This window comes from Lontra canadensis, unplaced genomic scaffold (genome assembly GCF_010015895.1).
Source record: "Lontra canadensis isolate GAN:19392208 unplaced genomic scaffold, GSC_riverotter_1.0 scaffold110, whole genome shotgun sequence".
In the NCBI taxonomy this organism is placed as follows: domain Eukaryota; kingdom Metazoa; phylum Chordata; class Mammalia; order Carnivora; family Mustelidae; genus Lontra; species Lontra canadensis.
The window spans coordinates 518,306-543,879 of record NW_022631104.1 but is presented as its reverse complement, the minus strand read 5'-3'; the positions used below and the strand labels follow the sequence as shown (position 1 = coordinate 543,879).

Genomic DNA, 25,574 nt, shown 5'->3' with positions numbered 1-25,574 from the left:
GCTCCTGGGGCAGCATAGACAAAAGGTAAACGTTTGCGTCTCACTTCCTAAAACGGCAGAACAAGGAAGGGGATGAGAGGAGGAGCAGGAGGGGCCCCAGGGGCCTGGGGTCAAAGGGAGCCAGAGCTGGGGGGCCTTAAGGTGGGTGTTGGCCCTGACATTGCCAGCCTCCCACGCCCCCCCCCCCCAGGGCTGGGGTCCCCGGGGATGACAACCCTCCAGAGACAGCCGCTGCAGTGCTGACGCGGGGTGACCTGCTGTGCTGCTCCTCCTGGCCCTTGCCAAGTCACCCCTGCTTTCCTGGAACTCACTCCCCTCCCTCAGTGAAGGGCAGCACCGGCTACCCGGCTATGTCCGCCCTGTCTGTCCTTCTCCCCCACACCCATCACCCCCGACCAGCTCCGGATCAGCTCCGGACCAGCGGGACTCCCACGGGCTGGCTCCATCCACCCCACCAGGGGCCCCTCCTGCTTTTCCGCTGCGGTCCTGCGACCCCCACCCCACACGGGCCAAGTGATCTTTTCAAGGCCTGCCCGCGCACAAAACCCTCCGGGGTCCCCACTGCGCTCAGGCTGAAGTCTGAGGGGCTCCCGGGTGGCTCGGTGGGCCAAGCATCCCGCTAGCATCCCGCGCTAGGTTTCCGCTTCCGCCGCGGTCTCGGGGTCCTGGGATCCGCCCCGGGGGGACTCCACAGGCTCACCGGGAACTCTGCTTGAGACGCTCTCCCTTCTCCCTCTGCCCCTAAAATAAGTAAATCTCTAAAGTGAGTCAATAGGGGCGCCGGGGTGGCACCGGCAGTGAGGCGTCTGCCTTCGGACGGGGTCTTGAACCCGGGTCCTGGGATGGAAGCCCCCCCCCTCCAACGTTAGGCTCCCCGCTCAGTGAGGAGGCCGCTTTTCCCTCTCTCCTCGCTACCTCTGTCGCTATCTTGGTCTCTCTCAAACGAGTAAAATCCTTTAAAAAAAAAAAAAAAAATTAAATAACCCCGGGGCGAGCGTACCAGCCCCACGAGTCCCAGCCCCGCCCAGACTCCCCGCCCCCAGGCGGCTCAGCCCGTCCCCTGCGCGACAAGGCCCCGCCCCCTGGTCCGCGAGGCCCCGCCCCCGAGGTCCGCTCAGCGCGCACGCGCCGCGACCTGACCCGGAAGAGGCCGTCTTCAGAGCCCACGTGTTCGCGGCGCGAGGCAGACATGGAGAGTCGGGTCCTGGCCGAGTCTGCGTCCCCTGGGGGGGCGGCCACGAGCGGCCCGCGGCCGGCAGACCGGGAGGGGCTGCTGCAGCAGAGCCGCGAGTTCTTGGACTTCTTCTGGGACATTGCGAAGCCGGAGCAGGAGACGCGGCTGGAGGCCACGGAGAAGCTGCTGTCGTACCTGCGCGCGAGGCCCCAGGTGCGCCGGCGGCGGGGGCGGGAGGGGCCGCGCGGCGGGCAGGGGCGGGGGGCTGCGCGGCGGCGGGCAGGGCAGGGGCAGGGCAGGGGCGAGCGGCGGGGGTTGGCGGTGCGCCCCGCCAGCCCGCCGTCCTCACCGCCGGCCCTGCTCGCTCCGGCAGGGACCCGAGAGGAAGTACGCCCTGAAGCGCCTCATCACCGGGCTCGGGGTCGGCCGAGAGACCGCCCGGCCCTGCTACAGTCTGGCCCTAGCGCAGGTGAGCGGCGGCTCCGGAAGGGGCCCAGCCGGGCGCTCGCGGCGCTGGGGAGTGGGGAGGGCGGGCGTCCGAGCCGAGGGGCCGACCCCGCGCGGACGTGGGAAACCGAGCGGGCCCGTGCCCAGGGACGCCCAGGCGGGTGGGCCAGGGGGTGAGCAGTTTTCTTTCTGGGGACGTGGGTGGACCAGCCTCGGGGGGTCACAGACCGGACAGAGTGAGCTGTGGGGTGGGTTACCGTTTCTTGGCGAGGTTCGGTGCGCTCTTCTCTCCAGGGGTACCCAGCGGCTTAGAGGCCGCCCTGGAGGCACGTGGGCAGCTGGGAGGGTGTTCCAGACCCAGTCCCTTAGCACCCTCGCTGGGGGCGGCTCAGAGCAGGCTGTGGAGGCAGCAGGCTCTGGAGACAGCAGGCTGTAGAGACCGGCTAACGGAGTCTCAGCCAGAGGAGTGGTTTTCTGAAGCCTGATGGGCCTCCGGGGGAGGCGAGACTGAGCTCCCTCCAGCAGCCGTGTTCACACACCAGCACTGCTTGGGGTGGGCACCCCGAGGCACCGCGGGCCTCGCGCCAGAAGTCGAAGGGAGACTTGGAAGGAGGCTGGGCTCTCTTGGGTGGGGCTGGACCTCCCCTCCCTGAACGGCTCGCCCTCCTGCTGCAAACCCCTGGCAGCTGCTGCAGTCCTTCGAAGACATCCCCTTGTGCAGCGTCCTGCAGCAGATCCAGGAGAAGCACGACTTGCAGAAAGTTAAGAAGGTGAGCGTTCGTGGCCTGGGGGAGATGGGCAGCCCCAGGCTGGGGTTCCTGGGCCCTTTTCACTGATGCCTGAAACTCCTTTCTAGGCGATGATGAGACCGGCTCTTTTTGCAAACCTCTTTGGGGTGCTAGCCCTCTTTCAGTCCGGCAGGCTGGTGAAGGTGAGAGGTTTGGGGGCAGGGGGCATGTGGGCAGGCTGGAGAGTGGGGGACTTGTGGCATGCCCTGCTCATAACCGTGTCCCCTCTCTGGGCACCAGGACTCCGAGGCGCTGCTGAAGTCGGTAAAGCTGCTGCAGAGCTTGGCCCAGCACCACAACCACCTGCAGGAGCAGCCCCAGAAGGCCCTGGTGGACATCCTCTCCGAGGTACGGACTTCCCGCCGTGAGGCCCCAGGTGGAGAGGCTGAGAGCGGAAGCCTGGACACCCCACAGCAGCGGTGTACCCGGGGAGGTGTTCAGTCTCATGGATCTGGAGTGACATTTCCATCCATGATCGGTGCGGAAGTTGCAGAGAATCCTTACGTTCTCCTCCCGTCGAGTCCCTAGAGTCCTGTGAGCCTCTTGTCCTGGGGGCCATCTCCACTCACATGACTGCGCTCTGAGAGCTCAGCGGCTGCTGCGCTGGACGGCGCCGTTTTAGAGCAGCACCTGCCACGTGGCAAGCGAATTAAACATGTTTGCCATTTTTGTTTTGGGCAGAGCTGACCCCCAGGGCCCCACGGCCCTGCTGGGGAAAGGGAGGTGGGCCAGTACCTAGAACCCTTTGCTTTGGAGGAAGAGGCGGGGGCGTGAACTCAAGTCCCAGCTCTCCGCTTGGCGCAGCTCGTACAGGAAATGAACTCATCCCTCGGGGCTTCCGGGAGGCTCAGTGGGTTCGGCATCTGCCTTCAGCTCGGTGTCCTGGGTTCGAGCCCCATGTCGGGCTCCTGCCCAGTGAGGAGCCTGCTTCTTCCTCTACGGCTCCCCGATGCGTGCCTGCTCTTTCAGTTGCTCTGATAAATAAATATTTAAAACGAACTAGTCCTGAATCAACCAAAAGAGGGGTAATTAAAAGGGTAGCTAGTCAGCATCGGTGGGGCAGTTGTTAAAAACCCAAGGCCCCAGGACTGGCCATGGAGTGAGCTCCATAACAAACAGCTTCTCGGGGTTCTGGTGCCTAGCAGGGTGGGGGCAGCTGTTCCACCTCACCCGGCACTGTGGGGGGCCTCACAGAAGCCTGGCAGGTGCAACAGAGCCACAGGGCTCCCCTCACAGGGGACGTGGCACAGGTGCTGGACGGCACGACCCTCCCCCAACCGTGTCCCCACGCCAGGTCCCAGAAGCCACGTTGCAGGCGATCCTGCCGAAAGTCCTCAAGGCGGACTTGAATTCAGTCCTGGCCTCCCCCGAGCACCTGGAGCTCTTCCTCTTGGCCCAGCAGAAGGTGCCGGAGAAGCTCAAGGAGCTGACGGGAACCGTCAATCTGTTCTCAGACGAGAACATCCCCAGGTGTGAGGGCGGTGGGAGGACGGGCTCCCCCAGGGACCCTGCCGCCCGTGGGCCGGCGCCCCCTGAATCCCTCCGCCCCTCCCCAGACTGGTGAACGTCCTGAAGACGGCGGCCACCTCCGTGAAGAAGGAGCGCAAGCTGCCCGCCGTGGCTCTGGACCTGCTCCAGCTGTCACTGCGGGAGGGCAAGTTCCCACGGTTCTGGAAGGAGGTGGTGGAGCAGGGGCTCCTGAAGAAGCAGTTCTGGCCAGCCAGGTGCGTGGGGGCCCATCTCAGGGGTGGGGGGCAGCCAGGTGCTCGGCCGGTCGCACAGGGCGCCGCAGGGCTCTGAGTGGGCTGTCCTCGCTCCCCCAGCTATCTGTGCTTCCGCCTGCTGGGCGCGGCGCTGCCCCTGCTGTCTGAGGAGCAGCTGCCTCTGGTGATGCAGGGCGACCTGATCCGGCATTTTGGGGAGCACATGGTCACCGCTAAGGTGGGTCTCCTCCCCCTGCCTCCCCAGCACTGCCAGGAGGGCAGGCGCCTCAGGGGTCAGCCAGCTTCTTGGGAAGAGGGTTGCTCTTGGCCGCAGCGTCTCCGGTCTCCTGCCTTGGCGGTCCTGCTGGGGAAACGGGGGTCCCTTCCCTCTGGGCAAGGTGAGCCACCTGGCTGCCCGCACCCTTCTCCTCTGAGTGGACTTTGGCAGGGTCAGTCCTTCCGGCCTCAGGCCCCTCAGCACAGGCGTGCGTGGCCAGCAGCCCCCACCTGGCTCTCCAATAAGGGGAACCGTCCTGGTCTGTGACCGCCAAGCACCGTGTGCGCTCCCATGCTGCACATAAACTGGACGGGAGAGTCCTATGCTTGTTAGGAGTTCAGGCTTGGGAGCCGGGCTGCCCTCTGGCCCAGGCCTGCCTTGCCTCTGTGAGCCCAGCGTCTTGGGCAGAGCCTCCATGAAGATGACGGGTCACGTCCCCTGGAGCACTCAAGGCGGGCGCCTGGGCATGGAGTGTGGCCACCCCCCGTTCTGGCTGCAGCGGGGGCAGGGCTGCCGCACCGAGAGCTCCACATCCCACAGGCACCACTTGGAACCCTGTGCCCTTGAAAAGTTAGTGGCCAGTTTTCTTCATCTGTAAGATGACAGAAGAGGCCCTCAGTACGGGGTTGTCATGCATGTGGCATGGTGACACAGCCAGGAGCTGGACAAGGGGGTTGATGCCCCAGCCGGGACCCTGCTCCGCCCTCCCTGAGCCAGGAACCCAGCCTGTCCTGGGCAGGGGAGTGGGTGGTCGGCAGCCTACCAGGATGCGCAGTGGGAGTGCTGGGGGCGGGGGACGGGTTGTGGCATGGCCTGGCCTGGCCGTGGACGACATAGGGCTTTGCCAGGCCTCGGTGTCACCTGTTGGGAGAAGAGGGTGGTGGGACCGTTGGACCCTCCTGGCAGGTGACCCTGGTGTTGGCCTGACTCTCACAGCTCCCAAACCAGTTCAAGTTTGCTCCGGAGATGAACGAGTACGTGGGTGCCTTCCTGGAGGGCTGCCGGGATGACCCTGAGCGGCAGTTGGCTGTGGTGGTGGCCTTCACCCGCATCACCAACCAGGGCCTCCCTGTCCTGCCCACATTCTGGAGGGTTGTGCGGTCCCTAAGTCCCCGTGCCCTCAAGGGCTACGTGGCCTGGCTACAGACCACGTTTCTCCGGCCCGACCTGGACTCCCTGGTGGACTTCAGTACCAGCAACCAGAAGAAAGCCCAGGACGCTTCGCTGCATGGGTGAGGGGGAGTGCGGAGCTCGGGGTGGGTGTGCCGGGCTGTGTTCCCATGGGATGGCGGCCCCGGGAGGGGAGGGCTGAGCTGAGCCGCCGCTTTCCTGGAAGGCCCGAGTTTCCTTGCGTGTTCCCGTGCTGGTGGCCGGGCTAGGAGAGTTCAGCTTCTGTCTCTGAGGTGGGCAGAGTGGTACAGAACCGGTAATCCGGCTCCCCGCAGGCCCGAGCGAGCAGTGTTCCGGCTGCGGAAGTGGGTCATCCTTCGTCTGGTCAGCACCGTGGACGCCCTGCACGCGGAAAAGGAGGATGACTTGATTGAGGAGGTGGCCAGGTGGGACAGGCACTGCCCCCAGTGCCTTCATAGGAGCCCAAGAATCAGGCCTCTTGCCTAGTCTTTGGTCACACTGGAGCCAGGAGCCCTAGTTCGGGTCGCCAGGGGGAGTAGGCCATTCTCGCCCCTTAGGCAGAAGGCGGTTTAGGGAAAAATCCCAGGAGCCCCTGAAAGGAAAGGTTAGGGTTAGGGTTAGCCATGGGCCCTGCAGACGCTTGCGGGGCTAGGGAGGCCCCAGTGCTGGGCTCGCCTCTGCCAGCTGCTCTCAGCCTTCACCACACGGCCAAGGGGCGGGGAGGGGGGCAACCCGTGTCTGCAGAGGCCGTGGCGTGCTCTGATGTGGCGGCCTCACGTGTGGCCGGCTTCCGAGGGACAGACTCCAGTTTCGCCGCAGTTAGGCCAAGTCCAGTTCGGCTGGAGATACGGACTTGGGAAATGTTGCTTCTGCCACTACCTGGCCCTGGGCCTTGAGCGATGCCATCCTGGGCAGGGGCTGCTGAGACCCGTGGTGCTCCTGCCCTCCCCAGGTTTTGTTTCTTCCACTCATTCTTTGAAACGAAGAAGCCCACGTCCCAGATCCCGGAGACGGAGCAGCGGTTCTCTTTCCCTCTGGAGAACCGGACCCGGGAGGTGGTCAGCAGTGCCTTCTTCAGGTGGGCCGTGGGCAGCCTTGGAGCGGGCAGGGTGGGACGAGCTCGCTCGCTTCCCTGGTTCTCAGCCGGGAGCACGTGGAGGCCCAGTGAGCTCCAGCGGGTCGGGTGTGGGCGTGCTGGGAGGTGGCCATGTCCGCGGCCGGCTGTGACCCCGTCCCCGCCCTCCCAGCCTGCTGCAGACCGTCAGCACCCAGTTCCGGCAGGCGCCGGCGCAGACCCCGGACGGGCAGCCCTGGACCCACCGGCTGGTACAGTTCGCAGACTTGCTCTTGAACCACAGCCGCAACGTGACCTCCCTGACGCCCTTCACCACGCAGCAGCGCCAGGCCTGGGACCGGTGAGGGGCTGTGGTTTCCAGGGGGCGGGTGGGACACCCCAGGGTCCAGGGGGCAGCAGAGGCCTGAGAGCCTGCCTGTGTCACGCAGGATGCTGCAGACGCTGAAGGAGCTGGAGGCCTGCTCTGCGGAGGCCAAGGCCAAGGCCAGTGCCTTCCAGCACCTGCTCTTCCTCGTGGGCATCTACCTCTTCAAGGTATGGCCGCCTGGAGGGGAGCGGGCCGTGGCCTGGGGGCTCTGCGAGTCGAGGCTGGCAGTGTGGGCCCTGGTGGGGTTACAGTCCAAGGAAGAGCCGCTCCGTCTGCTTTCTGGGCCTCCGTTGTGTGCCGAGCTGCCTGTGCGGCATTTCTTACCCCCCCCCAGTTTTGCGGCAGGTGCTGCCTCGTTTGCCGGGTGGGGCAGCCGGAACTCCCGGCCGAGTAACCTGGTGCAGGCCACACAGCCATGGCCTGGGATGGGCCCTCGGGTCTGACTGCGCTCTCCCTCCGGACCCCCAGACTTGCCTGCCCACGCAGAGGTGGGCTGGGCCTGCTCCCTCAGCACTTGCGGCGGCCGTAGTCCACGGTCCGCGAGGAGCGAGGCCCTGACCTCCCCCCCCGAACCTCACCCACCAACAGCCGCCATGGCAGGTGGGGGCGAGCACGTGTCCCTGTGGCTTCCTAGCGTGGGGCTCTGTGCCCCATGGTTGTGGCCTGCACATCTGTGTCCCCATGCTGTTGACCACATCTCTCGATGTCTCCGTTCTCTCCACCTGGAAGCTCTTACTGAAGCTAGAGCTCAACTCTCAGGTTCATCCTGGCTCCTCTGGAGGTCTCCCCTCAGGCTGCAGGACGGTCTTGCGCTTTCTGGCGCTGCCTTCTGCCCGTTGGGCCGGGGTCGGGGTTGTGGTCTGTGCTTCCAGACCTCAGACGCCCAAGCCGGCCTGCAGACAGGTTGTGTGTACGTGTGCCAGTTTCTGTGAGATGTGTGTGTAGCGCATGTTCATCGGTGTATGCACGTCTGTGCTGTGTGCACGTGCTGGTTTCCACGTGTCCGTCCGTGTGTGGCGCGTGCGTGTGGCGTGTGTCGGTTTGTGTCTACACCTGTGTGTGGGGTGTGTGGCCTTTGTGTGTGCGTGTAGCATGTGTCAGTCTGTGTCTGCACCGGTCTGTGTGACGTGTGCGTGTATCGGTCTGTGTGTGGGATGTGTGGCCCGTGTGTGCGTGCAGCGTGTGTCGGTCTGTGTCTAGCGGCGTGTGTGCCTGTCAGTCTGTGTGTGTGCAGTCTGTGCAGAGGGTGAGTGTGTGGTCTCTGTGCATGTCCGTGTGACGTGTGTGTGGGCTCTGTGTATGTTGGTCTGTGCACGGCATGTGTGTGCAAATGTCTGTGTGTGTGTGCACACGTCTCTGTGTGTGAGGTGTTCGTGTGCTTGTCTGTATGTGTACACGTGGCGTGTGTGCACACGTGGGGGCCTCAGTGCCCCTTCGGATCCTGGCATCGGCCTCTGATGGCAGCAGGGCGGCAGCAGGCACGGGATGCCCTTGGCTCCCACCCCCCAACTGGGCGCTCACCGCACCCCGGAGCTGCATGTGCAGCTGTCCTGGATGAAGGGTATGGGACATAGACGGCCCGGCCGCGCTCCGTCACCCTGTCCAGGCGCGGAAGCTGTGTGCTGTGCTGGGACGGGCCCCATGGGGGGCCTCGGCTCCCCCAACTCCTGGGCAGGGCTGCAGTCTGGGCTACTCCTGCACGATGGGGGCGAAGTGACATGGAATCAGCTCCAGTTAACGGTCCTGGTGCTCTGTAGGGACATTGCAGTCAGTGTGGGGGGACATCTAGCGTCGTTGGGCTCCCAGGCCCCATGGTGGCCTGTTGGGTGCTGAGTGGGTACCTGGGGTGCTCAGTCCTGGCTGGGAGGGGCTCAGCGGTGCCGGGAGTGGGGCCTGCCCCTGATCCTGTCCTCACCCTGCCCCAGTCCCCCGCGGAGAGCTGCGAGCTGTTGGCAGACATCCAGACCTGCATCCAGAAGAGCCTGGGAGAGAAGCCCCGCCGGACCCGCTCCAAGGCTGCCAGTGGGTCACTGTCCCCAGGGCTGGGGGGTTGGGCACGTCCCCATGGACCCGTCTCAACCTCTCCCGCCTGCAGCCCCCCAGGAGCCACCATGGGTGGAGGTGCTGGTGGAGATCCTGCTGGCCCTGCTGGCCCAGCCCAGCCACCTGATGCGCCAGGTGGCCCGGACTGTGTTCAGCCACGTGTGTGTCCACCTGACCCCACGGGCTCTGCAACTGATCCTGGATGTAAGCTGGGGCGTGTGGGGAAGTGGGGTCTGGGACGGGGCTTGCCACAGGATGAAGGCTCCCTCGTCATTGCCGTAACGTGCAGAGCGGTTGGGAGCCTTGCCGGACAGTGCTGTGCTCTCTGTCCGCCAGGGTGTGCCCTCCTCTCCCGGTTCCATCCTCCTCTCTGAGATGGGGTCCTCTGGGCTGAGACTGGAAGGGGCCTGGTGCGGGGGGCGGTGACTGCGGCGACAGGTGTGTCAGCTGTTGGGGAATCTGTTTAGGTGCTGAACCCTGAGAAGAGTCCAGACGAGGACAACGTGGTGGTCACAGATGATTCCGAGAAGCAATCGGAGAGTGGTGAGGTGCGTGCAAGGAGAGGTGGGCGGGCGGATGTGGGGCGGGCAACGGGAGGTGTAACACAGGGGACCCCGCAGGATAAGAGCTCAGACAGTGAGGACGACAGGCCCTCGGCCGACGAGGACGACAGTGACGACGAGGACAGCAACGAGGAGGACCGGGACAGGGACGTGGACCAGGGCTTCCGGGAGCAGCTCATGGCCGTGCTGCAGGCAGGGAAGGCGCTGGTGAGCAGTGGCGGGGGGTAGGGAGGGCAGGGGGGCGCGCTTGCAGCCAGCGGCTCAGCGGGCGTCTGTCCCTCAGGGCGCGGTGGACGGAGAGGACGACGACGACGAGGAGCTGGGGGACGAGGCCATGATGGCCCTGGACCAGAACCTTGCCAGCCTCTTTGCTGAGCAGAAGCTGCGCATCCAGGCCCGGAGGGACGAGAAGAACAAGCTACGGAAGGAGAAGGTGCTCCGGCGAGACTTCCAGATCCGGGTGAGTACGGGAGGCACCGGCAGCGCCGCGCCCCCCTGCACGCCCTGCACCCGCTGACCCGTCCCCCTGGCCGCAGGTTCTGGACCTGGTCGAGGTGATGGTGACCAAGCAGCCCGAGAACCCGCTGGTGCTGGAGCTGCTGGAGCCGCTTCTGGACGTGATCCGCCGCAGCATGCGCACCAGCAGCTCCAAGCAGGAGCAGGACCTGCTGCACAAGACGGCCCGCATCTTCACGTGAGCGCGTGGGCGGGGCCGGCGGGAGCAGGGGCTTGGGACCAGAGCCTGGTGCAGGTCCCCGCAGGAAAAGGGGGTGTGGACCTGCCGGCCCCAGCGCGGACGGGGCCAGACCTGAGGGCCCGAGGAGCTTCATGGAGGAGCTGGTGGGGCGGGACGGACCGCGCCCCCCACCGCATGTCCTTGCCAGCCCAGGTTGCGCTCGCTTGGCAGGCTGTCCCCGCCACCTGCCGGAGTTGAGTCTGTGGATGACCTGGTCCTCGTGCCCTGAGCACCGCGGACCCGAGTCTCAGGGCCCAGAAGCCTCTGTCCTAGGGGAGGCAGGTTTTCCCGTGTGGCAGGCTCAGCCCCAGGCGCTGGTTTCTCCTCTCGCTCACCCTCAGCAGAGCCACAGGCGGCCCTGCGCCCACCCCTGCGCCCACCCCTGCCGCCTCGGTCAGACCCCTGTCCTCTGGGTTCCTGTCTCCCCACCTGTGAACTAGGATGCACAGGGGGCGGGCTCTGCTCGGCGGGGCAAGGCGGACGGTGGTGACCAGCTCCTCCACCCTCTCCCCCGACACAGACACCACCTGTGCCGCTCCCGGCACTACTGCCACGACGTGGGCCGCAGCATGGGGGCTCTGTACGCACAGGTGGAGCGGTTGGTGCAGCAGGCCGGCCGCCAGGCCGATGCCTCCCTCTCCCTCTACTACTTCAACGCGGCCCTCTACCTGCTCCGCGTCCTGAAGGGCAACAGCACCGCCGCCGCCGTCTGCAAGCCCCAGAAGAAGGAGAAAGCTGGCCCCAAGCCCGGGGACCCCAAGGTGAGCTGGCCCCAGCCCAGGAAGGCTCGGCCGCTGGAGCCCGGCTGCAGGGTCGCGGAGGGGAAGTGGAGGCCGTGACTCCCAGGAGCCGCCTCCCAGCTCCCCGAGGATGGCTGTGCCCCTCCCTCTCCCCAGCATCACGCAGCTGCTCTCCCCCGTGGTGCAGGCTAGCGGCGGCTTGGATCTGAGCCTCGTGACCCCGATCTTCTCCTCGGCACTGACCTCCTTCCTGACTAAGCGCAACAGCCCGCTGACCGTGTCTATGTTTCTCAGTCTCTTCTCCCGGCACCCGGTGAGCGTCCGAGCCGGCCCGCCCCTGGGACCCCTGTGCGGCCTGGCCCAGCTCATTGCCCCATCCTGCCGTCCGTAGGTTCTCTGTAAGAGCCTGCTCCCCGTTGTGATCCAGCACGTGACAGGCCAGGCACGGCCCCGCCATCAGGTAGGCCTGTCCCGGACCCCAGCCCTGGACCCCAGTCCCAGGCCTGTCGAAGTTACCCGCGTGACCATCTCCACCCGGGTGTTTGGGAGGCCCTGGAGGAGTCCTGGCACAGGGTCACTGTCGGGAGGGAAAGCTTCACCCCCGCTGCTGCCACCTGCCATGTGGCCTGAACCCCGAGCTCCTTGACATGTGCACTCGGACGTGGCTGTCACCCAGGGCCGGGCTGACGGGCAGGCTTCAGGAGGGCACCGAGCTGACGAGCCGGCCAGGCACTGTCCCCACTGCCCCTGGCCTCGGCTCCTGCACCTGCCTGGGGTTAGGGCTGGGCCCAGGTGGTGGCCGCTCCCGGGGCCCATGGAGTCTGCCTGTGGCTCCCTGAGCTTTGGGCTGCTGCACTGAGGCCCCCATCCTGCCCCCCAACCAGGCCCAAGCCTGTGTGCTGCTCCAGAAGGCCTTGCCCACGCGGGAGCTGCGGCTGTGCTTTGAGGACCCCGAGTGGGAGCAGCTGGTCAGCCAGATCCTGGTGAAGGTCACGGAGGTGAGGGTCTGTGGGCCCCTGCCGCGTTCCCGCTGGGGTGGGTCTCTGGGACCCTGGGCTTCAGCTGGGGCTGGGCTGCCCCCATCAGGGCCTTTCCCCCACTGGGGCTCTGGTGTTGAGCGGGCGTCTTCCCTAGAACCTGCGGACGCTGGGGGAGGCGCAGAGCAAGTCGGAGCAGCAGCAGGAGCTGTCCTCCCTGGGGCTGCTCAACACCCTCCTCAGGACCGTCCATCAGGAGGTGGGTGGCGCACCGTGGCAGGGACAGAGCGCGGGCCGGGCTGAGGGGGGCCCGCCCTTTGGGAGGATGCCAGGGAGGGCCACGCCCAGTGGAGGGAAGTGCTCATGGACTGGGCGGCAGCTGGGGAGTCGGGTCCCTCCGTCCAGCCCAGGAAGAGGTCCTTAGCAAGGATGCTGGTGGCGGGGGTGGGAGAATGTGGGACCCAGAGCCTGGCAGGGGCCCTGCCTTTGGTCCCTGTGGCAGTCACGGTGTGTCCTGCCCGCAGAAGCTGACCGTGGACCTGACCAGCGTGCTGGGTGTGCTGCAGAGCCAGCAGCAGAGGCTGCAGCCGGGGGGGCGCTCGGCCGGCTGCAGCCGCCTCTGCGACCTCTACTGGCAGGCCATGAAGGCCCTCGGAGTCCAGTAGGTTCTGGGGGGGCCTGGCGACTCCCTCGGGCAGGGAGCACGGTGGAGAGGGCCACACCTCTCACTGGGCGCGCCCTTATGTTGCACCCTGTCTCCAAGGCGCCCCAAGTCAGAGAAGAAGGAGGCCAGGGAAGTCCCCAAGGTCACGCAGAGCCCCCTTAGCACTAAGAGGAAGAAAAAGGGGTTTTTGCCGGAAACCAAGAAGCGCAAGAAGCGAACGTTGGAACGCACGGCGCCGGCGGAGGAGGCCAAGCCCACGGCCTCTGGGGGCGACCAGCCCCCCAGCACAGGCAAGAAGAGGAGGAGGAAGAGGAAGGCCCAGGGGCCCGCCCAGGCCAATGGGACACCTGCCACCAAGAGGCCGGCCCCAGATGCCACGAGTCCCAGCGCTCCTGCCAAGACCCCGAAGCTGCAGGAGAAGCAGCAGCAGCCCTCCCAGGTGAACGGAGCCAGGCCTGCGTCCCCCACGGCGCCCGCCAGCAGAAAGCCTCAGAAGGATCTGCCCGAGAAGGGGCTGTCTGGCAAGTCACCACAGTCCGTGCTGCCGCGGAAGAAGGCCAGGTTGTCTCTGGCCAGCAGGAGCCCCAGCCTGCTCCAGAGCGGGGCCAAGAGAAAGAAGGCATCGCTCAAGAAGGCCAGGAAGCCCTGAGCCCCGAGAGCCCTGCGTTTGCCCCGCGGCGAGTACCGGGACTGGAGGGACTCGCGTGTCCGCTGTCCCCGCGCGCGCCCCCCGCCCCGAGCGGCTGTGCCCTGGGAGCCAGTGCGGCATGATTTAAATAGGTTTATTCCTTCATTTACAAGAGGAACATATTTGGCTTCTCTCTTAAGACTCTGAGATTCACGATCAGCAGCTCTGAAAAATAAAGGAGCAGTTTGGCTTCCGGAAGGAAGAGGAGGCAACACTTGGACGTGGTTCTTGTACAACAAGAAAACATCGCTGGGGCCCCCCGTTGGGGCCGGGCTTGTCTTGGAGGTCCCACCCCCGTAGGTGCCCCAGAGCTTGGTGAGGAGCGGGTGCCGCTAGCTTGCACACGCACAAGCCACGCCAGCTAACTACGGGGCAGCGCGTCGTCGGGGCGGGCACCTCGATTCCAGCCGGTGTGCGGGAGCGCGTGGGGGCAGGATAGGGCGAGCTCCGCCAGCAGGCAGGTGTGGGGGCGGTGGCAGGGCCCCCGAGCACTGCGGCAGCCGGCCTGGGGTGCCGGCCTGGCTCCTGGCCCTTTTCCTGGGACAGGAAGCCTCATGGGGTGACTACTTTCTCCAGCAGCTAGCACCCTGGGCCCTGCCCCTGGGGTGGGGGGCGTGTGGCTCCCACACCCAGGCCTGGGGCACAGATCAGGTGCAGCAGCCGCCAGGGCCTTCACCCCTGGAGACGCCGGCTCCCTAGCAGCTGGACCCCCCCAGGGGTCCTGCAGGCAGCAGAGACCAGTGTCCTTCGCAGGGACCAGCCAGGCTGGGAAGCGCCCAGCCACGGGCACCCGGCTCTGCCCGCTGGAGTCCATCGTCCCCAAGGTCAGAGTGATCCCCGTGTCCCCAAGCGTGAGGTTGGACCCCCCTCCTCTCCGCAGTCCGGGAGCTGCTAAGCCTTCAGAGATGCCAAGTGGGGAAATCCAGCCGTCCGGCCCCATAGTCTGGGGACGGCAGAGGCTTGCCCGGGACCCTGTAAGGCAGGGACAGGCCATGCTCTCCCCATAAGCCGATTGGAGGCAGTCTTCGTCCCAGGCCCCAGGGGTTCTGCAGCCTGGCCCCGGGGCTGGGAGTCTGTGCAGCCATGTGGCTTCCCCACACACATCCTTCCATGCTCGCTGAGGACACGGCCTCTCGGAGCCACGGCCACTCCACAGCCCCAGACCAGAGAGGGTGGGTGTCCAGCCTCGGGTCACACACAAAGCTTCGAGATGGCCCAGCAGGGCTGGGGTGCCGTGGAACGCCTCCCAAGTAGGGTGTCAGTGAGGGGTCTTCATGGTCCCAGAGGCACCTAGAAAGAGGGGCCAGGTCACAGGGAGCTATGGAAGCGGCCAGTCCAGACTGTCCCTTTTGTCTTCCTGCTCTTTGAAGAAGTGGGCTTGTCCGTGGGCTCTGGGGGCATCACGGGGACGAAGGGGAGGGCTGCTGGGAAGAGCAGCCCCCAGAGGCTGGGCTCAGAGGAAGGTCAGCTTAGGACCTGGCACGCTTCTTGGGGGCAGGGGAGCACAGTCCCGGATGGAGTAGGGGTTCCCGCCAGTCCCAGCCCCAACCTCTGCCCTCAATCCCTTCTGAGGAAGGAAGCGGGAGCCTGCCTGCCCCCATGACCTAGCAAGTCGGCGCGGGCCACATTTCAAGAGGAAGATGGCCCTGGTCCGAGAGCTGGTAGGAGGTGCCTTGGGAGAAGCTGCTCCTGCTTCTGGAACATTCCCCAGGACCCTCACCCCTCCCCTCCTGCCAGGAGCTGCTCAGCCCGCCTGCACTCACGGCCTCAGACTTTGACAGATGCAGGCGGCATCACCAGCTGGTTCACCCTGGGGGAGAGACGGGCGGGGGTCAAGGTGGTGGGTCAGCGGCGGCCGGGCCCGGGCACTGCTCTGGCACATCGCATCTCGGGGGCCGGCTGGCCGGACGTGCCGGGCAGGGACCTCGTCAGCCCCAGGGGAAGGTGGGAGAGCCCAAGGGTGGGGAGAGGAGATAGAGGAGCAAAAAGGAGAGAAGAAAGAAGTCAGAAAACCAGAGGAGAAGGCGGTCCAACCACTCAGCCCCTCTCCCTGAAAGCCTGTCCCCAGCCTGGGCGTGCGAGCCGTCCACAGAACCTCCTGCGGGCTGGGCATATGGGTCCCTCCGGCAATCCTGGGCGGCCAGGGGACCTGCTAGCTGTCTCCCTCCCACAAGCCTGGGCAGCCAGGGGACCCACGTGCCAGCTGTCCCCAGCCCTGCAAGCCTGGGCAGCCAGGGGACCCTCCTGAAAGCCTGGGTGGCCAGGCGACATGCATGGGCCAGCTGTCAGCTGCCCCCCTCCCGCAAGCCTGGGCCACAAAGGGACCCCATGTGCCCCCCGCCAGCAGGTGCCCGACCCTGCCCACTCACTGCTGCTCAGCCTTGGCGCGGTCGCCGAGGAAGAAGAGGGCGGTGGCGAGGAAGAACATGCCGCCCAGGACCACCACGAAGGGGCAGAGCATGAGCGCGTAGCCCAAGCTCAGGAACTCCCAGAGCGGGGAGTCCTTGGTGCTCTGGCGGATCTGGTCCGAGATCTGCGGGGGCGGGAGCGGGTCAGGGGGTGCCTCCCACCCCACAAGGCCGCCCCCAGCCGCCGGTACTCACAAAGCCGATGAGGTAGGGGCTCCCAGCGTCCCCCAGCAGGTGGGAGGTGAAGCTCTGCAGGGCGACAGCCGTGGCTCGTCTCGTGGGGATGACCACATACTGCAAAGAGGTCGCAGGTCAGACGCCAGAGGGCACAGCCACAGGCCTCGTCCCTCGGGTCCCCATACTCCTAGGCTCCCTGGGGGCAGGCTGCCTGAGGTTCTGCCCTGGGCGTGTGGCCGGGAGCCTGTGTGGGGGTCGCAGGAAACGGAAGCCCGGCACATGGACGACACGGAGGCTGCGGCAGCGCTGCAACTGGAACCTATAAGCCGAAGACCGTGCTGGTTCCCCTCCATGAGGACGTGGCAGGGTCCAGGCTGGTCTGCCTGGGACAACCCTCACCCCGATTTACCGCTGCCCCCAGAGCCAGGAGCCCACCAGGCTAGGCAGGTCCTCCGAAGCCTCGTAGCAGCTGTGGGGGTCAGCCCACAGGGCCCCTCCTTATAGGGCTGGGGGAGGGGCAGCTGGATACAATGGGATTGTGTGGCCCCATTTCCAGCAGTGATCAGTCATGTGGCTGTGACAATAAAATGGGACAGGATTTCCCTGGGACCCAAACCCTGCCAGCAGCTGAGGCTGCCCCCGGGGGCAGAGGCAGAGGCAGGCACGGGAGTCCCGCCCAGCGCCACAGACTGGCTCCTCTCTTCACTCTCACCCCTGCCACTGGCCTGGCTCCACATGAGCCCAGGCCTGAGTCAGACCCCCCCACTCCCACCCACGGATGGCCTCCCAGTGAAGCAGGGTGGGCTTCCTGGAGGAGAAAAGCCAGTAGGAGCCCCCCACGCCAGGCTAACTCTAATCCCCTGGGCTGTCCCATAGTGTGGCCCAGACCCCAAGTGACATCCCTCTCCCGCCTCCCAGGGAGACCTGGCCTGCTGGCTCCCTCTGTCCCTACAGCAGGCCCTGCGTTCCCTTCTCCCAGCCCCTCCTGGCCCTGAGCACGGAGGATGTCTCCCCAAGTCGCCCCTCCCACAGTGCCACCCCCTCCCGGTTCCTCCCAGGGACATGGCCCCTGCCGCTGCTCAGACAGCCCTTTGTCCCTGGCTGGTTGATCCGGCTCCCATTGTTGGCCTGTGAACACCGCCTCTGTCCGCCCAGCCCAGCCGCGGGCTCTCAGGCAGGCGCCCCTGGGACCCAGGCTGGGCTGGGAGAGCTAGGCCCCGGGAGCTTGGACCAGGTGGGGGGTGCACGCTGGCAGGCAGCACCCCCTCAGGCCAGCCTGGCAGTGCCAGCCTCCCGGTCGCGCGGAGCCTGCCAACATCCCTCTCCCCCATCCAGCCCCAGCCTATCCCTCTGCTTGCCCAGGGCTCGGCTCTCAGGCCCCGAAGCCTGGTCCCCTCCCTGCCTCCAGGCCCACCTCCCCAGCTTGCCTGGCCTTCTGTCCACCCCCCACGGGCCTGCCAGCCTCCGACCTCTTCACCACCCCTCCAGCTGCCCCAGGAGTCCAGAAGCCTGGCTTGGCACAAGGGAACCCCGGCCGGCCTCACCATGAGGATGTCCGCGGTGATGGCCCAGTTAGAAAAGAGCAGTGTCTCCCCGACAAAGATGCAGATCTGTCCAGGAGAGACCACAGCAGCTATCAGGGCCCTCCTCCTGGGGGCTGGCAGGGAGCCCCCCAGGCTTCCCACCCCTCCCTGGGGCCTGCATGTCTGGGCACTCAGGCTCACAGGAGTCTGCAGAATACAGAGGGACCTCAAGGCAGGCTGGCAGCTCGAAAAGATGCCCAGGGCCCTGGACCGAGCAGGGGGAAGGGCGGGCAGCCAACGAGGGCCTCCCCGTGGGGAGGAGCCCCGCGAGCCAGACTGCACGTCCCACACCCTCGGGCCCCCCCGCCCCCCCCACGGGCGCCCCCACCCCCGCACTCACGTAGGCGCCCACGATGCTGCTCTTGGCCGCCACAAAGATGAGGCAGATGAAGATGGCGGAGCCCAGCATGCCCACCGCGCACACAAGCGGGTCGGCCCTCTGGGTCCGCAGGCGGCACCACCGTGTCGCTCCCGCCCCCGTGAGCACTCCCAGAAAGCCGGTGAAGCAGGTGATGGCCCCGAAGATGAGGCTGCGGGGACAGAGGGCAGGGGGCCGGGGTCAGTGGGGGTGGGTGCAAGCCAGGACAGGGGGACCACCACCCGCGCCCCTGGCCGGCCCCACCTGTCCCTGGCCCCGCACGGCGGGCTGCCGCACGTCTCTGCCGTCTTCTGCACGACCTGAGCGCGGTGCAGGTACAACGGGATCCACATGCCCAGGGCTCCTGTGGCGAAGGACACAGCCGACGTGGCCAGGGAGGAGAAGACGTAGCTGCGGCTGGAGAGGGGCAGGGGCAGCGGCACTGAGCGAGGCCCCCAAGCCTGTCCCCGCTGTCCCCACGGGCTCGGGCAGCAGGGGTGAGGAGCACTGGCCCATGGGCAGCCTGGCAGGGAGGGTCCTCCGCCCACCCAGACCCCTCCCGGCTGCACTCACTTGCGGATCAGGGCCTTCATGTCACGGAGCCACGAGCTGTGCACCCTCACCTGCCCCCCGAGCTGGTCGGCGTGGCCTCTCTTGGTGGCTGGGACCAGGATGAGGATGAGCGTGCCTGTGATCATGCCCACGATGGGGGACACCTGGTGGGGCGGGAGCACAGGCTGGGACCCCAGGCCCCTGGGCGTCATCTCGGCGGAGCTCCCGGGGGGTGCCCGCTGGGCTGGGCAGGAGGAGGAAGGACGGAAGGAGAACGCATAGACTGTGGGATGAGTTAACGGGAGGAAGACAGAAAGACGGATGGTGGACAGGACAAGTACCGATGTGCAGAAGGACCGACTCTGGAGCCACGAAGGGGGGGGGGCGCCCGGGGAGGGTTCCCACTGCTGATCAGGAGGGGCCCACGCCGTCATCCCCGAGGGCAGCCGAGGTCGGGAGCAGAGCCTCTGGGACACCCGCCCCCCACCCACTGGACAGGCCTGTCCCCAACCCCCACACGCGCCCGATCAAGAAATTCCACGGAGGCTGCTTCCTTCCTGCTTTTGAGGAAAAAACACTTTGTCTTAAGCTTCCGTTCCTCCGCGGGACGGGGCATCTCTGTTTCCTCTGATCGCGCCGTCCTGGGGCCTTGGCGGACTCGCCTGAACCCTTGCTCGGGGCAGGAAGGGGCTCCAGATCCCGGGGGCCCCTACGCAGAGGTCAACTGGGCCCCCGCTAATCCGGGGCTGGGCTGGAACGGGATGCGCCCTCGAAGACCCGGAGCGTGCAGACACGCGGGAGGCCGTCCCTCGTCCTGTCCAAATGGGCCTGGCTCCCTCACGCCCCCAGTATACTGGTCTTGGGGGGCGAGTCCCTGGGGACCCTGGGTGGGGGCTAGTCGGCAGTGTCCTTACCCGCAGGGCCCAGTGCCAGTCTCCGGCCGCCTGCTTGACGCTGGAGCCCGTGATGTAACCCAGGCCACTGCAGAGGAGACGGCGCGGTCAGACCACAGGGCGGGCAGGGGGTGCCCACCGGTGTGTGAGGCAGCGTCCACCCCCGCCCCACGCCCCTGCTGGCGTGGCCCGAGGACGGCCTCCACGTGGCCGGGTCATGGAGCCCCAGCCTCAGGGAGGGGGCCCTCACCTGCCCAGCGGGATGGCGAAGTAGAAAACGGACAGCATGAGCGTGCGCGTGTTCTTGGTGAAGAGGTCGCCTATGATGGTGGGCGCGATGGTGGAGTAGCTGGCTTCTCCCAGGCCCACCAGCCCCCGGGACAGGACCAGCAGCCAGAAGTGCTGCGGGAAGGCAGACAACATGGGCTCCCCTCAGTGTCCAGGCCGGGGCAGCGGGCAGGGGCTGAGCAGGGCCCCAGCTGTTCTGGCCGTGATGGCTGCAGGGAGATGGCCACGCGTGTGGCCCAGACGGACCCCCGGTGTCTTCCCTGCCTCTCCCCAAGAGCAAGACCTCCTGCTTGGGCCCTGCCCCACCTCGGGAGCCACACGGCCCCCCTCACCCCCAGGCCAGGCAGCCAGTGGGCTCCGTGCTCATCCCCCACACACACACATCAAAGAGCAAAGCCCAGCTGAGCCGGGCAGGGAGGGGCCGTGCCAGCTGCCAGGGTCCTCCCCTTTGATGTGGACCCAGCCCCTCCGTCCCCCTGGCTGCCCAGGGCCTGAGAACCTGGCCCGGTCATCTTTCCCCGGCCCCACCCTGACCACCCATCCGGCCAGCCTCGCCCACACGCTGCCCTCCTCCGGGTCTCCCGCTTCCCTCCCTCCGTCTGCCCGTCTCCATCCGGGCCTGCCCCCTGCAGCGCCGGACGCCCATCCAGCCCCGCACCTTGTCTCCATCTCTGTGTCCCCCACACCCTCGGTGCAGCCCCTCTCTCCAGGGCTCTGCTGCCCAGTGCCTTCGCCTACTTTGCTGCTGGCTGGCCGTCTTGTCCTGATTTCTACGAGCATTTAGGGATCGTGCGTTTGGACCCTTGACGACATACGTGACAAGCGTCGTTTGTCACCTTCCTTCTACTCCGATCGCGGGGTCTGTGTGACCTGACGCTTTCCGGCCCAGCGATGGCCCCCGCTGGCCTCTGGACTGCGCACCTCGCTCAGGAAGGCCTGCCCCATCCGAGACGATGACAGTGCTCCCTAATGCGCCATCTGCTGGGTCTCAGAGATTTCCTCATTGTCCTTAGCACGGGAGGGCAGGGGCCATCCCACGCCCCCCCGGAAACCTGTGACACGGCGCCACCTTGTCCCCACGCACCGGACACCGAACGGCCCGTGTCCCCCGTGTGCATTCAAAACTCATACCCCAAAGTGTCCGTCCCATGCCCCCTGCCCCACACTTCGCCTTGCCCTCCTTCACGCATTCCGGAAGCCCGTTCGCGTGGCTTGACGCAGACACAGTTCACGGTCCCGCTGCCAAGTCTCTCTACGGGAACGCACCTGCTTCGTCCTGCGTGTCCCCTTCTGCTCCAGCCCCTCACGAGCGCCGTGCCGTGCAGTGTCCATGGGCCAGGGTTGCTCTCCCGGGCGTGCAGGCGGCTGGGGCGCACGTGGCAGGCTCCGCGGAATCCTGGTGCTTTGCTCTCTGGAGGGGCCCCGTCACCGTGCCCTTAGCAGCTTTGATCACACTTGGTAGCGGCGGCCTTCCCAACTGCTGCCCATCAGAGGGGTGTGAAACGGCATCTCATTGTCGCTGGGATTTGCATTTCCCCAGGGATGGGAGTCGGGCACCAGCTCCTCCTGGAGTCGCGGCCTTCTCCACCCTCTGCCCGCAGTCTTGCCGGGTTCTTTGGCCTTCTCATGCAGATTTATAGCCCTGGACTTTTATACTTTGCTTTCCACTCTATTTTCATCTGTCTGGACTGATTTTGCGAGACGGTCTCCCTTCTACCCAGACGGACTGGCAGCGCTGCCCGAGCCACATGTGGCATACCTGTCCCTGAGCCTGGGCCCCCGCGGGAAGGGCGTCTCTGTCGGTCCGCTGTGTGGGTTAGGGGAGTGCACCATGGGGACCGATGGGGCGAGCCCCTTCCACGGTCACTTCTCACCAGGTTCTTGGCTGTTCCTGAGCGTTTATTCTGCCAAATCAACTTCAGAATCACACCGCCAAGGCCACGGAGGACCCCCATGGGGCTCAGACCAGGCGTGCAGTGAGTCCACAAACTGGTGACCCATCCGTCCGCCTCCGCCCACCCTCTTACACCTCCAGAGCTGCCGGCATGGCGGTCCCGGACTCACGGCTTCATCCCAGAAATGGCGCGGCGGGTCAGAGGACCAGCGCCCTGGCTGGGGCAGGGCAGGGCCCAAAGGCCCCCAGGAGGCATCTGGTCCAGGCCCCATTTTTGATCGTGATCCAGAGCCCACCAGCACCTGATCCTCCTCCAAGAAGTTGTACCCCAAACTTGTTGGATTTCTGCCTCTGCTCCAGCCTCTCCCCAGTCCGTGTCCCTGTGACGCACCCCTGCCCTCAGGATGGAGACCAGACCCTCTAACGAGGCATCCAAGGTTCTCCATGACCTGGTCCCTGCCTTCCTTTCCCGCCAAAACACTCTCCTCGTTTGGGGACCCGCCCACACACCGCACCATTACTGCTGCCATGGGTTTGTACCCTCTTCCTATCCCACCCAACAAAAAGCCTCACCTCCCTGCCTGCCTTTCCAGCTCAAAGGCCACCTCCTCCAGGAAGCCTTCCCTGGCCCCATGGAGTTCCAGAGACCGCTGTCTCTTCGGTGAGAACTCTCAGCCCTTTGCACATCATGAAGTCTGTGAATGTGGGGGCCCCACCCTGTCTTCCCACACCCAGCCTGCGTGCTCCCAAGGACAGGGAAAGGGTCTTCTCCTTTATGTCCGAGGCTGAAAGCTCCTGGAAGACAGACCCTGGTTCTCTCCTTCCTCTGTCCTCCTCCACAGCAACCGCCACTCTCATGTCCTTCCTCTGCTGGAACATGCCTAGTGATGGGAACTCACTCCCTCTCAGAGCAGCGTGTCTCCCTCGCGGAAGAAAGAAACTACGGTTTGTTGAACCCGCCATGTTCTAGGCTCTGGACGCAGTGACACTTCAAGCTGTGAATTCCTTCCCTTCCTCAGATGCAGAAATGAGGCTCTCCAGGTCACAGGGCTGAAGGGACCAAGGAGTCGGGACATGCAGACCCAGGACCATGGCGGCTGGTGGAGAAACATCTTTCTTATGTGGAGGTGATGCTGGATGCCCTTGAACTCCAACCCGAGCAGTCAGCTGGTTACTGGACAAAGCAAACTATGTACAGGACGCCTGGAGGGTCAGTCAGTAGAGCACACGTTTCCTGGCCTCTGGGTCATGAGTTCAAGCCCCAACTTGGGCACAAAGTTTACTTAAAAAAAAAAAAAAAAAAAAAGAACTGTGCAAGGCACAGAGAGGCGCAGTGACTCACCTGGAGTCACACAGCAGGATGATGGCAGAGCTCAGACTAGAACCAGAGGGCCCTGACTCCTAGACCAGAAGGTTCTGCTGTTCCTTACCTCCTCCCTGAATCAGAGGCAGCTCGGAAAGAGGAGGCCACGCAGGGCTCCAGGTCCCCTGGCTCCAGCCAGCACAAGGAAGGCCATCCCTCTCTGCATGACCCGCTTACAAAAGTACCCGAGACCCCTCAGCCCACTGCACTTGGAAGACAGACGCCTGGGGCTCCAGCCGAGGCTGCCACCCGAGTCCGGACGAGGACAGTCAATGAGAGGTGGCGGCCCTGGAGGGAGCGGGGCACGCAGCAGGACTGCGGGGTTGCCGGGAAGGAAGCCTGACAGGCCTCACCTGCTGGGGGATGAAGGAGCTGGAGAAGGTGACTGCGGACCAGAAGAAGATGCCACAGCTGAGAATCACCTTCCTGTTGAAGCGGTCCCCCAGGTAGCCGAAGACGGGGGCGGCCACCATGAAGCTGCAGATGAACACTGCACGGGAGAGGGAGAGCATGATGGGGTGCCCATGGCCACAGTCGGCTCCCCACGCCACCCGCCAAGCCCGGGGTCCAGGGACAGCCCTCGGCCGGGACCAGGGGCCCAGGAGAGGTGAGGAGTCCTACTGCCCCACCCGTTCTGCCACAGGCCCGGCTGGTCCAGTGGGCAGCCCTCGCGGAACTCGCCAAACAGCGAAGATGGATTTGTTGAGTGTGGTACGTGCCAGGAGCCGTGCCGGGAGCTCACCACCCGGCATCGTGGGTGTGCCCCAGCCCGCCGCACCTCGCAAAGGTGGGAAACGAGACGTACCCAGGGCCCCACTGGCAGCCAAAGTCCCATGTGCTTTGATCCCAACTCTGGAGGCTGCTCCTTGCACCTCCCACATTGTTCCCCTTATTAGCCTTGGGAAAGAGGGTCAGAGAGGGGAAGGGACCTGCCCAAGGTCAAAAAGCAGCGTACAAGTGGGCCCGGAGCCCCAGTATCCCACTCTCACTCCCAGCGTGCTGTCGACACTTCCCTGACCTCCGCAAACACAGCCTTTGTTCATTCACTCGTCCATCCGTTCGATGAAACAGACAAAAATTCCTGCCCTCTTCGGCAGGAGAAACCGAAGATCAAACAAAAACTGGTGTGTCAGACAGTGACAAGTGCCAAGAAGGGTAACAGGGCAGAAACAGGAGACAGGAAGTATGTGTCTGAGAGACAAAGCAGGTGCTACGACTTTAAACAGAAGGGTCAGGGAAGGTGACACTTCAGCACAGACCTGGAGGAGGTCAGAAAGCAAATCCTGTAAATACTGGGGCAAGAGCAGCAAGTGCAAAGGCCCTGGGGCAGGAGTACGCTTCGTACATCTGAAGAACGGTGAAGAGGCCAGAGTGGCTGGAGCAGAGGGATGGGTTGCAGGGGGGAGAGGCCAGATGGAGCAGGGCCTTGCGACCCACTGTGGTGACTGTGGTTTCCATGGCTGAGAAGGAAAACACTGGGGGATGCTGAGCAGGGCAGTGACGTGACCTGGTTTTACTCTTCTAGAACAAGAGAGCAGCAGCGTCTCCAAGGACTCCGTGGGGATGCCACTGCCAGCGCGGGGTGGGGCCTTGTGGCCCCAGGTGGGACGAAGAGGCGGGCAGCATACACCCTAGGGGCCAGCGGTCAAAGCCACTCCCCCATGCCTCCCCTGGAGACCGTCCAACAGCTGACGGGCAGATGGCCAGACAAAGGCCAGGGGTGGGCAGATGAGGTGGCCAGTTGGCCGGGCTCTGACCACCAGGCCAAGTGTGCAAGCAGGCTTGGTGTCTCCCTCAGACCTGATCTGGGCAGAGGCAGGTGGGAAGAAGAGAAAGGGGGTAGCGGGAAGGAGGGACAGGGAGATCACGGGGAGAGGGCTGGGTTGGAGGAGGGGGACAGTGTGCCCCTCATCCTGGTGAGCAGGACAGTGAGCGTGTGGCTGCTGGGGACAGAGCCAGCATCAACGGCCATGGGTCTGGGCACCAGAGACCCTCCCTGGGCCCAGAGTCCGCTGTTCCTTCCCAGCTGGGTGACCGTGGGCAGGCCTCCACCTCTCTGTTCAGGGCCATACTGATGGCTTTCCAAAACAGTGGGGGTGTGGTGGGGGACCTCGACGGGTGGGATTTGCCAGCTGGCGTGGTGCAGAGACGCCAACCACGGTTGACCTCAGGCTGCTGGAGTCAGGGGGAGGCGTGCGCCACACGCTTCCTTCAGCTGAGCGGGGGCAAGGGCGGGCCACAGCCTCACCAACACCAGGACCGCAGGAGGCTGCAAAGCGGGGAGGGCGGGAGGGATCTGGGTATCTGCTATGTGGGTTCTGAATGCAGGATGTTGAACCCTGGGTCTGCACGATTCAGCCGCTCCTGACAGCTGTGTGCGACCACTGGCTCACACAATTCCTGAAACTCTAACAACAGCCTCTCACGTGCCAGCCTCCTCTTCTGTAAAACAAAGATAAAACGGCAACTCCGGGGTTGCTGAGAGCGCAAGGTAAGATAGTGCCTGAGGAGCCTGATGCCACGCCCCACACAGGGCCCACAGCCTTGGTCAACACTGGGCTCTTGTTTAGGTTAGTCAACACAGAAATTACTTCCTCATATCTAGAAAAAGAATTTTCCTGCTGGGCCTGCCTCCCAGGACCTGCCTGAGATCAGACCAGGATGTGGGCCTCATCAGGACTCACA

At 65.3% G+C, this 25,574-nt stretch overlaps 2 protein-coding genes across 4 annotated transcripts in view; one reads left to right on the top strand and one right to left on the bottom strand.

Annotated features, from left to right (window-relative positions):
• Window positions 1-1,163: 1,163 nt before the first annotated feature.
• MYBBP1A (MYB binding protein 1a) lies at window positions 1,164-13,393 on the top strand. Its single transcript, XM_032840023.1, has 26 exons — window positions 1,164-1,387; window positions 1,548-1,643; window positions 2,308-2,391; window positions 2,478-2,552; window positions 2,650-2,757; window positions 3,704-3,879; window positions 3,966-4,133; window positions 4,233-4,350; window positions 5,326-5,621; window positions 5,835-5,945; window positions 6,473-6,598; window positions 6,768-6,935; window positions 7,024-7,129; window positions 8,888-8,984; window positions 9,058-9,209; window positions 9,473-9,553; window positions 9,626-9,775; window positions 9,852-10,028; window positions 10,105-10,262; window positions 10,825-11,065; window positions 11,232-11,357; window positions 11,436-11,504; window positions 11,929-12,042; window positions 12,179-12,280; window positions 12,546-12,682; window positions 12,785-13,393. The coding sequence occupies exons 1-26, from the start codon at window positions 1,190-1,192 to the stop codon at window positions 13,332-13,334; spliced, it is 3,984 nt and encodes a 1,327-aa protein (XP_032695914.1). The 5' UTR covers window positions 1,164-1,189; the 3' UTR covers window positions 13,335-13,393.
• A 1,154-nt stretch (window positions 13,394-14,547) lies between these two features.
• Window positions 14,548-25,574, bottom strand: part of SPNS2 (sphingolipid transporter 2) — a 29,245-nt gene continuing 18,218 nt past the window's right edge. The window contains exons 3-13 of one of the 3 annotated variants that reach the window (XM_032840024.1): window positions 23,243-23,379; window positions 19,595-19,746; window positions 19,366-19,432; window positions 18,473-18,615; window positions 18,164-18,316; window positions 17,882-18,071; window positions 17,503-17,568; window positions 15,977-16,075; window positions 15,743-15,906; window positions 15,137-15,183; window positions 14,548-14,663 (exon numbers count right to left, since the gene is read on the bottom strand). In XM_032840024.1, the coding sequence (XP_032695915.1) occupies window positions 15,141-15,183; window positions 15,743-15,906; window positions 15,977-16,075; window positions 17,503-17,568; window positions 17,882-18,071; window positions 18,164-18,316; window positions 18,473-18,615; window positions 19,366-19,432; window positions 19,595-19,746; window positions 23,243-23,379 (1,214 nt within the window). In that variant the 3' untranslated portion in view covers window positions 14,548-14,663; window positions 15,137-15,140. Of the gene's footprint in view, window positions 14,664-15,136; window positions 15,328-15,742; window positions 15,907-15,976; window positions 16,076-17,502; window positions 17,569-17,881; window positions 18,072-18,163; window positions 18,317-18,472; window positions 18,616-19,365; window positions 19,433-19,594; window positions 19,747-23,242; window positions 23,380-25,574 lie in introns of all 3 variants that reach the window. The other 2 variants (XR_004380591.1, XR_004380592.1) reach the window with 2 other exon arrangements.

Coding starts and splice junctions, on each gene's coding strand:
- MYBBP1A (XM_032840023.1), top strand. CDS start 1,190: ATGGAGAGTCGGGTCCTGGCCGAGTCTGCGTCCCCTGGGGGGGCGGCC. Junction 1,388..1,547: donor ACCTGCGCGCGAGGCCCCAG/GTGCGCCGGCGG, acceptor TCGCTCCGGCAG/GGACCCGAGAGGAAGTACGC. Junction 6,599..6,767: donor GTCAGCAGTGCCTTCTTCAG/GTGGGCCGTGGG, acceptor CCGCCCTCCCAG/CCTGCTGCAGACCGTCAGCA.